The sequence below is a fragment of the Garra rufa genome, chromosome 19 (genome assembly GCF_049309525.1).
Source record: "Garra rufa chromosome 19, GarRuf1.0, whole genome shotgun sequence".
Taxonomy (NCBI): domain Eukaryota; kingdom Metazoa; phylum Chordata; class Actinopteri; order Cypriniformes; family Cyprinidae; genus Garra; species Garra rufa.
Genome location: NC_133379.1, coordinates 13,003,560 through 13,016,692, shown reverse-complemented (window position 1 = coordinate 13,016,692; position 13,133 = coordinate 13,003,560). Strand labels below are relative to the sequence as shown.

Sequence of the window (13,133 nt, the reverse complement as noted above, 5' to 3'; positions counted from 1 at the left end):
TTATTCCGGAGACCCGGGTGGTTGCAATGGTTTCCTCCTGCAAAGTTCCCTCTATATTGAAGCCAACGCACACCAGTTTCCTAACGAAATTTCTAAAATATCTTTTATGATTTCCCTCCTCACTGGGCAGGCACTCCAATGGGCAGACGCACTCTGGAATTCACGGAGCGACGCTTTAATCTCCTATAATGCTTTCGTTGCCCACTTCAAGGACGTGTTTGGAGCTGCGCTCACTCCCCTTTCCGTGCACGACGAACTGATCACTCTGAATCAAGGTGCGTCCAATATCCATGAATACACCCTGCGCTTCCGCTCCCTAGCGGCCACCAGTGGTTGGAACCAAGTAGCTCTCCTAGCAGCCTACCGTAAGGGGCTTAAACCCCAGATCCGCAAGCATATGGTTATTTACGATGACAACGTGCCGCTGGAAACCTTTATTAAGAAGGCAGTAGGCATTTCTCAACATCTCTCAGCGTGTCCTTCTACAAAGTCTGTACCCAGCTTCCCTCCACTCCGAACACCGTCACCCCAACGAGATACGGAAGAGCCTATGATTACTGACTCCTATCGCCTGGATCCTGCGGAGAGGAAACGACGAATTAATAATCGTCTGTGCCTATATTGTGGAGAAGCCTCTCACTTCATCAGTGCCTGTCCAGTCCGCCCGCCTCGTCCAATGGTGAGTACCGTATCTATTACTCCGACCATGTCTCTCTTACCCCATATTACCGCTGAACTAATAGTAAACTCTCGTACTCTCCCCATCCATGTGCTCGTGGATTCCGGAGCGGCTGGCAATTTTGTTTCATCACACTTCATTGCTAAACATCGAATTCCCACCGTTCAAAATGAGGTCACATACCAAATTACCACAATCCAAAACTCACCATTGGGCGATGGTAAGATATCTCGCCGGACCAGAAAAGTGACCCTCGTCTCCCAACACAACCACCGTGAACATCTGACCCTCCTGGTACTCCCGCGAGCCAACGTGGATGTCATCCTGGGCAGACCATGGCTCATTAAGCACCAACCCCGCATAGATTGGAGCACAGGAGAAGTCCTGGAGTGGGGCAAGACGTGTGAGGACCACGGCTACCGTCCTTCCTCGTCAGATGCAGAGTCTCCATACCGTCCTATCCCTCTGCACGCCACCACCATAGAGAGCCCTGCCACTCAATCCGCCACCGCCATTCCCCCCGTCTATCAGTCTTTCACCGATGTCTTCAGCAAGGAACGGGCCACACAACTACCACCGCACCGGCCCTGGGACTGTAGTATCGACCTGCTGCCAGGCGCCAAACTACCCCACGGGAAGATCTACCCCCTCTCACGTCCTGAGCAGGAAGCCATGGAGAATTACATCCAGGAGGCTCTCCAACAGGGGTTCATCAGACCTTCCACGTCCCCAGCAGCATCCAGTTTCTTCTTCGTCCCCAAGAAGGATGGTGGGCTCAGACCTTGCATAGACTACCGGGTGCTCAACGACGCCACGGTGAAATTCGCCTATCCACTTCCTCTAGTGCCAGCTGCCTTGGAGGAACTACGGGAAGCCCGCGTCTTCACCAAACTCGACCTCCGCAGTGCATACAACCTGATCCGTATCCGAGAAGGAGATGAGTGGAAGACCGCCTTCATCACCCCCACCGGTCACTATGAATATCAGGTGATGCCCTATGGCCTGGCTAACAGTCCTTCCGTATTTCAGAATTTCATGAACGAAATCTTCCGCGACTACCTCCATCGATTCGTAATCATCTACATTGACGATATCCTCATTTACTCACGTAACCTCAAAGAACATCAAGACCACGTCCGTCAGGTTCTCCAACGCCTCCGTGAGTACCAACTCTATCTAAAATTAGAAAAATGTGAATTCCATCAGCCCTCCATCTCCTTTCTCGGATACGTGATCACTGCGGAGGGAGTTCGCATGGAAGCCGGCAAGGTGGACGCAGTGGCCAAGTGGGCGGAGCCCAAGACGGTGAAGGAGCTTCAGCGTTTCTTAGGCTTCGCTAACTTCTACCGACGCTTTATAAAGAACTATAGCCTCCTATCGGCTCCACTCACTTCCCTCTTAAAGGGAGGACGCCGGGTACTACAGTGGACTCCAGAGGCTCAGCAAGCCTTCGACCGTCTAAAGCTAATGTTCACCACCGCTCCCATCCTCAAGCACCCCGACCCTTCAAGGCCCTTCGTGGTGGAGGTAGATGCGGCGGACGTGGGCGTAGGAGCTGTGCTGTCCCAGTGGTCTGATGAACCCCGATCCCTCCATCCGTGTGCGTACTATTCCAAAAAACTCACCCCAGCTGAGCAGAATTATGGAATTGGAGACCGCGAACTGCTGGCCATAAAGCTCGCCCTCGAAGAGTGGCGGCACTGGTTGGAAGGAGCCCAGTTCCCCTTCACCGTAATAACCGACCACAAGAACCTCCAGTACATTCAGCACGCCAAGAGACTAAATGCCCGCCAAGCTCGCTGGTCATTATTCTTTGCCCGATTCAATTTCAACATTACTTACCAACCCGGCCATAAAAACACCAAAGCAGACGCCCTATCACGTATGCACTCACCTGAACCTACCTCTGACGATCCTGATCCAATTCTACCCCCATCTGTCTTTCTCGCACCCATACTATGGCAGCTGGATGAAGATATACGGGCCGCCACCTTCGAGGAACCTGCACCACCGGAGCTTCCCCCGGGTCGTGTCTATGTCCCAAGCCGTCTCAGACCCCTTCTGTTGGATAGTACGCACACGTCCCCCGGCTCAGGACATCCTGGCAGCAGGCGAACCCTCTCGCTCCTCCAGCAGAAATATTGGTGGCCCAACATGAGCAGGGAAGTGGAACGGTACGTCCAAGGATGTTCGGTCTGCGCCGTCAACACAACCCCACGCCGCTTACCCGAAGGTAAATTACAACCGTTACCTATTCCCCGCCGACCCTGGACACACTTGGGCATTGACTTCGCCACAGACCTGCCCCCCTCTCAGGGTTACACCACAATTTTAGTGGTAGTCGATCGATTCTCGAAAGCTTGCAAATTAATACCTCTCAAAGGTCTCCCCACAGCACTAGAAACCGCAGAGGCACTGTTCCACAATGTATTCCGAAACTTCGGACTCCCAGAAGACATCGTGTCCGATCGGGGACCCCAATTCATTTCCAGGGTCTGGCGGGCCTTCTTCCAACTTCTGGGTACCACAGTCAGCCTGTCATCCGGATATCACCCTCAGACGAACGGGCAGACCGAACGGAAAATTCAGGAAATCTCCCGCTACCTTCGGACGTACTGTTCCCAACATCAAAACACCTGGAGCCAGTATCTACCGTGGGCTGAGTATGCGCAAAATTCCCTCCGTCAAACCTCTACTGGTCTAACCCCATTCCAATGTATTCTAGGTTATCAACCAGCTCTGTTTCCATGGACTGGAGAGTCCTCCGAGGTGCCCGCGGTAGATCACTGGTTCCGAGAGAGCGAGAGGGTGTGGGACTCAGCGCACGTCCATCTCCAGCGGGCAGTACGGAGGCATACGGAACATGCCAACCGCCGTAGGTTACCCAACCCAGTTTACCTCCCCGGGGACCAGGTATGGTTGTCCACTCGAGACATACGCCTCCGGCTGCCCAGTAGGAAGCTGAGTCCCCGCTACATAGGGCCCTTCACCGTGCACTCACAGATCAACCCTGTCACCTACCGTCTAAACCTACCTCCACATTACAGAATCGCCCCCTCGTTTCACGTTTCCCTACTCAAACGCCACACTGAACCCCTGTTCCCTTCCTCCACAGAATCGGAGTCACCTCCTCCTCCCGACCCGCCAGAGATCCTTGGAGATAACATCTACCAAGTCCAAGAAATCCTAGACTCCCGGCGGCGGAACGGCCAGCTCCAGTACCTAGTGGACTGGGAGGGGTTCGGACCCGAGGAGAGATCGTGGATACCCCGTGACGACATCCTGGACCCGACTCTCCTCGAGGAATTCCACCGCCAACATCCCGAACGCCCAGCTCCCAGAGGTCGTGGTCGTCCCCGTCGCCGTTCTTGGGTGCCAGGAGTCACCCGTGGAGGAGGGGGTGATGTCACACCCTCTGCACGTTCCCTCAGCCCCAATCACCACGATCCTCCACCAACCAGCCAATCACCACCACAGCACACCCGTGAACCATCACCAGAATACTAATCACCGTCACCTGCACCAGCAATCACCACACCCTTTATATACCTACCTCTGCCACTCACTCACCGGCTGGTATCGAAGTTGCATGGATGCTTCTCTGTGGATCTTCTCCCCCTCCTGTTATCTCTCCTGTGCTCCTCGTGGATTCTTCCGATGTTCTCCTGTGCTCCTCGTGGATTGCTCTGATGTTCTCCTGTGAAACACGTGAATCGTGTTAGAGGGAAGTGACTATTGCTAACGCTATGATCCTTATGAACTTGAACTCACCTGTTGTGTTTGTTTGAAGATTAGACCACAGAGACCTTTACTCACCTGATTGCACGTGTGTTGAACTGTGCACGTTTGTTAATAAATACCTTGAAAGATACTCACCTTCTCCCTTTGTGTGTGGTCGTGACATAAGCAAAAAAATCTTATTTCAAACAGAAAACAAGATTATTTTTCTTACCCCATTGGCAGATTATTTTGCTTGTTTCAAGCAAAAATGCACTTAATTTTTACTTGGGTTTTTTTTTAAACAAGACAATAATTTTTACTCGTTTAAAAAATCCTTGGTGATTTCAGAATTTTTAGATATTTTGGCTGGAAACAAGACAATTAAAAAGTAAGAAAGGCATATTTTTTTGCAGTGGGGATGGTTATGACATTTGAATGGTTCAAGAGGTTTAAACAGTATGCTTTCATTAATTCAAAATAGTTGGCACGCACTATGGTATACTGTACAGGGCATTTCTCTTTAGGCTTTATAGCATTTGGGGTAAATTTGAACAGACCCCTTTTCTAAATGATCCTGTTATGGCCTCCCAAAGGGTCCATTTCAACATTTTTTGTGAAAATTATTGACCTAGAGAGTCTAGACAATAATTGTACTGCAGTGTTTTTTCCAGACTGAGCAAAAAAACCTTCTCAATCATTTAACAAACGATTTGATTGACAGCAGTGGTTCTAGAGGCAAAGTTGTCTGGAATGAGGAGTTCTATTGTATGATACAAACATCATGTGTATGTGTGAAAACCACGCAGTGTACAATTGTTTACTCCCTTGAAAAATGCAGTACCCCCATTGGCTGATTCTTTCACATTTCTCTCAGACCTTTGGGGCCATGCTCAAACTTCATTGGCCAATGGCGGCAATGTATTTTGAGATACACAAATGTCCAAACAGACAACTGTGGCACTTAGGATCAGGACTGTGCACACCAATTTTCATGTTGAAAGGACAAATGTTTGTGCAGTTACAGCCATTTTTATGTTTTTCCCCATCTAATAGCGCCACCAAGTGGCCAAGCTTCACAGTTTTTGTCCTGCGACCTCAGATTGAGCTCTTACATAAGTGTTCTGAGTTTGGTGAATATATATAAGTGGGCCTGCCCCTTTCAAAAGCTTTGGCATCCTTTTACGATGGTGAGTTGAAAGCTAGACTTTTTTATATAATTATTGATACTTGCTCTCCAGAGAATCTTTCTACGCAAATATCCAAATATACAGTTGCGGCACTTTGGACCAAGACTGTGCACACCAATTTCCATGTTAAAAGGACAAATGCTTGTGCAGTTATAGCCATTTTTTAAAATCTAATAGCACCACCAAGTGGCCAAGCTCAGCAGTTTTTGCAAAGATATCTCATTCCATTCAGGAGTTTTACTAAAAGTGGCCCTGCCCCTTTCGGACATTGTGGCATCCTTTTGCAATGGTGATTTGAAAGTTAGACTTTTTTTGGCAATTATTAATATTTGCTCTCTAGAGAATCTTTCTGCACTGGTTTGGTTCTGAGCGTGTGAAAAACCTAGGACTAGTTTGCAAAAGTAAATTTTTCACATCTTCTCAATCATTTAACAAACAATTTGATTGACAGCAGTAGTTCTAGAGGAGTTCTATTGTGTGATATGAAAATCACTTGTATGTGTGAAAACCATGCAATGTACAATCATTTACGCCCTTGAAAAACGCAGTATCGCCCATCATTGGCTGATTTTTTTTAAATTTCTCTCTGTGGCTCTTTGGGGCTGTGAGTCAAACAGGTCCACCAAGTTTCATTCTGAGCTGCCTCTATTAACCTGGTGCTCAAACTTTGTCGGCCAATGGCGGCCATGTGTTTTGAGATACACAAATGTCCAAATAGACAACTGTGGCACTTAGGATCAGGACTGTGCACACCAATTTTCATGTTGAAAGGACAAATGCTTGTGCAGCCATTTTTATGGGGTGTAGATCAAGAATCGTTTTGGAATTGGATCGTGACTCCTAAAATCGTAATCTGATCGGATCGTGAAGTGCCTGAAGATTCCCACCCCTTGATCCGATTGGGCAAAAAAAGTAGGACTAGTTAGCAACAGTAGGTTTATCAAAAAATCTGGAGTGCATTTCATCCACCATGAGCAAAGGATTCCAAAGACATAAGAGATGTTATGAGCGATTGTGTACTTTTGATCACTGTAGCGCCCCCGTCAGTCCGATTGGGGCGAGCCTTGGTCACATTGTAGGCCTTGTGAGTACTACCATCCCTCCAAGTTTCAAGTCTCTACGACTTATGGTTTGGTCTGCATGATTTATGTGGAGGTGGCTGATCCGTGACCATTCTAACAAATACAATATGTTTTCAGAATTACCATCACCATCCATTATACTGTTCTTTGCATCTCCAGAGTAAATATGCAATGCTCACTTTTACATAAATTTGACCTTATTTTATGTTTGATCCACAGACAGACCGGCTTTGGCTTTGTCTCCACGATGTCCAGAATCGGCTCCATGGCCGCTCCTGCAGTCCTGATCTTGGATGAGATCCTGCCGTCTCTGCCTAGCATTGTATACGGAGGATCCGCTGTGGTCGCCGGTTTCATAGCCTTTTTGCTTCCAGAAACCCTCAACATTCCACTGCCTGATACCATTGAGGATGTAGAGGTCAAAGGGTAAAGTCTCAGAGCTGTTCCATGATAAATCACCTTGATTAGCTTTCTGTTTTTCTCACTCTTTTGTGCATTTCACTCATACAGGGAAAAGAAAAGTCAAAGTCTTAAAGAACATGCGCAGAGTGAGTCGATGGCTTTTCAGGACTTTAAACAGGGTGGAGAAACATGTGAAGAGAACAATTCATCTGGGCTTTGTCCACTGTCAGAGACTCCAGTTCACTCAAAGTAATACTTATCACAACCTGAGACAAACATTCAAGACTGTTATGAATGCTTGCCCTCTCAGTTTAGACCAACAAACCTGGACAACGGAGGAGGGAGCAGGTTCTTCATGGGAACAGGTTTGGAGAAATGTAGCATTAGATCACTTGCTCAGCAATGGATCCTCTAAAATGAATGGGTGCCGTCACAATGAGAGACTGTTTTGGCTTGTAAATTGTTCATATTTTTGGATTTTGGCTGTTATAGTCTCACCAGATGCTTACTAATGGACTGGACTGGAATAATGTGGATTACTTGTGAGAATTATTATGATGTTTTTATCAGCAGTTTGGACTCTCATTCTGACGGCACCCATTCACTGCAGAGAATCAATTGGTAATTGATGGAATGCTGTATTTCTACAAATCTGATAAAAAAACAAACTCATGGTGAGCACATTTTCAGGAGATTTATGTGTCTATATGACACAGAAACAGACTAAAATGTAAGTCGTTATTCACCTGATAATCTTGAATTTTTCTTCTTTTATGAAGTTGTTGAAAAATCACTAGTCAGGAGAAGTTTAATTAAATGCATGATTGCAGGGATTGATCTCCTTCAAATGTTTCAACGCACAGCATTAGAAGTTCTTAGTGTTATTATACAGTATATCATGCTATCATAATAATATATTCACGATTATTTAAAATGCCAGTAAGGAAAGTTCTGCAGACACTTAATAATATAAAGCTTAAAAATAGAATGATTTGATTTTATTGTATTTTTGATGTTGTTCTAACCGTTTTTATTGTATCTGAAATGTAACGATGTAAAAATGTAACTTTTTTGTTAACTTTTGTTAGCTAAATGTAAGTTTTTACAATAAGGTTCAGTTCATTAACAATAGCTAAGCATTAGGTGTTTTGAACCTAATATTATTAACAATTCTATACAGCATTTAATATGTAGTTAAGTGTTAATTTCTACCATTGTTCATTATTAATTCATGCTCATTATTATAACTAGAATGACTTTATGTTCTAATGTATTATTAAACATAGAATTTAACTGTTTAAAAATATTGTTTATTGTTAGTTCATTATATCAAATGCATTAGATAAAATTATAATAAACCATATTGTATAGATTATACACTTATTAAACATTCAGAACCTTAAAAACTAATTTATCTTTAATGTATATGTGTTGTGCCTGAATTTTAAAGTAACATTAATAAGCAGTTTTCTTTAACACATCCTATTATTAATAATATGAAGTATAAAACTGACTGATGCAGAATGATAATGCATTGTCACATTTAAGCCAGAGAGTGTATTTATCAAAATATGGTGACTAAAACGATTTCAGATTGTCAAAAAACTCCACAAGAATGGCAAACTCAGAGCACCAAAGTGTTTTTTGTGAACTTAGATGCTCAAAACACTTTATTTTGAGCTGCGTCTTCACTTTAAATAGTAGAAAATCAACATTATACACATTGTAATTAAAACATTCTACAACTATAAATTAAAATGGCCACACTACAAAACACTAGGCCTGCTTTCCCTATTTACTTTTACTGGACCCACAAAACTTGCACAGAATGGGACGGTTTAAACTGACTGAAAGTGACTATTGAAATGACTGATAAATTATCATATTTACATTTACAGTCATTCATTTAGCAGAAGCTTTTTTCCAAATAAGGGACGTTTTTGAAATGGGACAGTTTAAACGACACAACAGTGAAAGTGACTATTGAAATGGTGAATGGTGGTGGTTGTTTTTCTGGAAATAAAGTTGGAAAATCCTTGAAAGAGAGCTATGAGGGTTGATAAAATAACAATTATCTGATAATGTTTTAAGTGTTAACAGCACCACCCTTACCAAAAAGAAGTATACTTCAAGTAAAGTTAAATTATATTTTTAAGTATACTTTAGTAAGTATACAAATATCAGTGTACTAGTAGTTTACTACTAAGCGTATACCATTTCAATACTCCTTGGGACTAAATTGGCCCACTTTCTAGTATATAAAAGTATACTTTAAGTATAACAGCAGTAAACTGAGTACACAACTAGTTTACATCTATGTTTTCAGTTTGTACTGCAAGTATACTAAATACTACTAATATTTTACTAATTAAATATTTATGCATTTTTAGTACACTTTGAAGTATAGTCTCAGTAAACTACTAGTTTAGTAGTTTTTGTTGCAAGTATACTCGTAAGTTTTCTTTAAGTGAACTTTACATCATACTTTAAGTATACTACTATTAATTTGTATATATTTTGTTATATGAATATCTGAACATACAAAACATCAAAAGAAAGAACAGGGGATCTGCTTGTAAACAAAAACATTTTATTCTAGCTTCATGCATTCTTTTTTATAAACACTTGAATGTGGGTAAGTTTTAAAAAATAATACAGAAACAAATAAACATTTTGAACAAAAAGCTAAAATTAAAGACTATTCATGATAATCAAAATGTTATTATCATCAAGGACAGTCATTATTTCCTCTTCATGAGTGGACATTTTATTCCATAACGTTACACAGTTTTCCATATCTATGGTTTTGATGCTGTTTTATGTCTGACGATTGTGTTAGATTACATGTGGAAGCATCTGTAGTTTCGGTTTCTTCTTTATTTGTGTTTGGGAAATTCTGTACTAAAGAGACAAGAGTGCAATAGTGTGTAACAATAAAAACACGGATTCTCAGAGCACAAGTAGAGCTCAAATATACTTGGACTTAGAAGTATACTAAGCTAAGTATACTTAAATGTCATTTTAAATATATTTTTGAGAAGTAGGCCTACATAAAAATATATTAAGTATATAAAATATATAATAATGTATATAAAAGTATATGAAAGTATACTTTCCTAGTTTTAGTTTAAAAGAAGTATAATAATAGCACACTTGAACAAACTTCATTTTTCTAAGGGCACTCTTTGCCCTTGACAAGAATTTACGGCTTTTGGATAAATCAGTGTTGGGGAAAATTACTTTTAAAAATAATGCATTATTACAATATTGAGTTACTCTCTAAAAAACTAATAAGAGTTACGTAACGTAATGCGTTACGTTACTTTTGCGTTACTTTTTAAATCTGGGCAGGGCTTGCTTGTTTGTTTTTAATATAAAAAGTTCTCATTTTTTGGCAAATGTAAAAGCCTTTTCACACCAAAAGCCTCAGACTTAGAGAAAAGTAAATTGACGTTTGTACAGTAGATGGCAGAAAAAAATGTCAACTCTTTAGCAATAAAAAAAGGAAAACAAATGTTAGATTATCTTGAGTAATTTTTGCTTATTAGTATGGATGAATTGGATCATCGAAGGTTGGCAGCAAAGACATCAGTTAATAAAATGGGATTAAATACATAAAGGATATTTTTATTATGTAACATATTTAATTATTGCAGGTTTGCGTTGAATTTCAATGTTTTTATTGATTTTGAAGAACACTGTATCTGTTTTTTTTTTAGTGAGTGAGATGAATTAATGCATGTTCACATTTATTCTAGAACTAAAGTAACATCTTCCAATTTCTTTCAACATGGGGACAGGAGAGCTTTTAATCAATAAATGAGGAGGGAAAAGTAACTGGCCTTACTTATATTTGAAAAAGTAACTCTTGTAAAAGTAATGCGTTACTTTACTAGTTACTTGTAAAAAGTAATATTATTATTACGTAACTTGCGTACACTGTAAATTATAGATCTCAAAATAACTTTAAATCGCAACTAGCAGCAATTGTGAGGAAGTAAAAAAAAAAAAATTTTTTATTTGTTTGTTTGTTCTCAACCCAATTGTTATACTCCACTATAGTATAATAGGATTTTACAGCTATTAGACTAAAAGTCAAAACACACTTTCTCCTTCAAGGGCTCTTTAAATGTCAATACCAGCTGTTCATCCTTCAGTTTACCGGTAGGATATGGCGTTATGTGTCATTCAGGTCTTGTCTAGTAGGTTTAAGTTCACCTGTTCTTAACCCAACCCATAAGCTCGCGCGAGTGGAGAAACCGGTAAGACTCGAGCCACAAAATCGTTCCTTACGTCTTCAATCGTTAAGAAGAACATCACAAAGGTAAGCCACACAATCTCAGATATGGATAAGCTATTTATATTAGTCGATATTTTATTTTATTAGGCTGTCTGTTTTTCATACTCTGAATGAAAACAAATACAAACATGTTAACATTAGCTTCTGAGTCAATAGCTAAATCTACAATAGCCTATTATTATTGCCAGCTATATATTGTTGTTTTTTAATGGATTATTAGGATTCCTTATTGTATCAGAACAGATTTTAGAGGTAATATTAATCAAGTAGGCTACTAATAATAGTAGTGGTAGGAGAAGGAGGACAGGTGAAGACCAAACCGTAAACAAACCTGGAAAGATCCACATTAGTTAGACTATTTTGGTGGCCATAATTAAAAATAAAATGCTTTTGGGTTATATTTGGTAAATCATGTGTCGTATAAACAAGTGTTTATATCGTCAGATTGCTAAATTCATACTCTTATATACGAGGAAGTTTGTATGTTATTTAAACAAAAGGGGGCGCTATAATAATTTCCAACAAGTTTCACTTTAAAATGATACATTTACGGTATGAACTTAAAGACTAAATTAACGATTTGTGATTCTACCTCGATAAATGTTGCTTGCAGCTATATTTAATTCGTATTTTTTTATTAAGGCGAGACACTACAGGTGAATAGGGTAAAAACAAAACAGTGGACTGATTACATTGATCATTGCAAATATTTTTGTATTACAAGTTTTCTAAAATGTTAGGCTGAAATATGCAAATAAGGCATTATTTAATGAAATATGTGCTAATTTTCATACATTTCCAGTACACAAATCTAAACACTGAAAAAAGTCGATTTTACAGAGGGGATTTTGGGATCTCATTTTGTCACTCTATGGTTAGGAAAAAAAACTTGGAACAGACAGAAAACAATTTTTTTTAAATATTTAAAATGTTATATAAAATCAAGCAAATTATATATGAAAAATTCCCTCTGTTAAAACCTTCAGGATATAAACAGGACTGAAGTATAGATTTATGGCTCAGTGTAGGAGAAAATAATAATTTTGAGGAAACAGCCTTTGAAAATAATGACACAAATAGATAAAGTGCTATAAAACAAACACTTAACAGTGTCTTTTATATGTTTACTTTGCACTAGTCTGATAAAAACACTTTATGAAACACCAAAAGGCCCAAAATCTGGGCAGGTGCATGAAAAAACAGTGTTTTTGCCTGCAGTGTCTGCCCTTAAGGTGTAATTTTCCACAATTCTGGTGGAATACAAAGCCTATAAATACATTTAATTACATCACATTACTATAATAAACAGTTACATGATTTTAAATTCCAAGTTATAACAATGTAAAAATTAAATAAGTGGGAATATTCGATATTTGCCACACATAATCACTAAATATGAAATGCTAAACAATGCCCCTTGATAATTCACAATTCATAAATAAATCTTACTAAGAACAATATTATCTACCTTAACTGGAGTTTGTCAGAAGACTTACTTGAGATCGAACAAACTGAAGGAAGTTATGTTATGTTATGTTATACTATATTTATCATAAATCCAAATAAATACACTGCAAAACAATTTTCTTTCTTAGATATTTTTGGTTTCGTTTCCAGCCAAAATATCTAAAATTTCTTAAATCAAGAAGGATTTTCTAGACGAGTAAAAATTGTCTTGTTTTCTGAAAAAACAAGTCAAAATGAAGTGAAGCATTTTAGCTTGAAACAAGCAAAATAATCTGCCAATGGGGTAAGACAAATAA

The 13,133-nt window shown here is 40.2% G+C and overlaps 2 protein-coding genes across 2 annotated transcripts in view; both read left to right on the top strand.

Annotated features, from left to right (window-relative positions):
* oatx (organic anion transporter X) overlaps positions 1 to 8,887 on the top strand; it is a 33,326-nt gene extending 24,439 nt beyond the window's left edge. Inside the window, exons 9-10 of the mRNA XM_073824563.1 lie at positions 6,888 to 7,094; positions 7,179 to 8,887. Coding sequence (XP_073680664.1) covers positions 6,888 to 7,094; positions 7,179 to 7,323 — 352 coding nt within the window. The 3' untranslated portion in view covers positions 7,324 to 8,887. The remainder of the gene's footprint in view (positions 1 to 6,887; positions 7,095 to 7,178) is intronic.
* Positions 8,888 to 11,316: 2,429 nt separating this feature from the next.
* Positions 11,317 to 13,133, top strand: part of LOC141291965 (arf-GAP with Rho-GAP domain, ANK repeat and PH domain-containing protein 1) — a 49,853-nt gene continuing 48,036 nt past the window's right edge. Inside the window, exon 1 of the mRNA XM_073823954.1 lies at positions 11,317 to 11,394. The gene's annotated coding sequence lies outside the window, so the exon portion shown is untranslated. The remainder of the gene's footprint in view (positions 11,395 to 13,133) is intronic.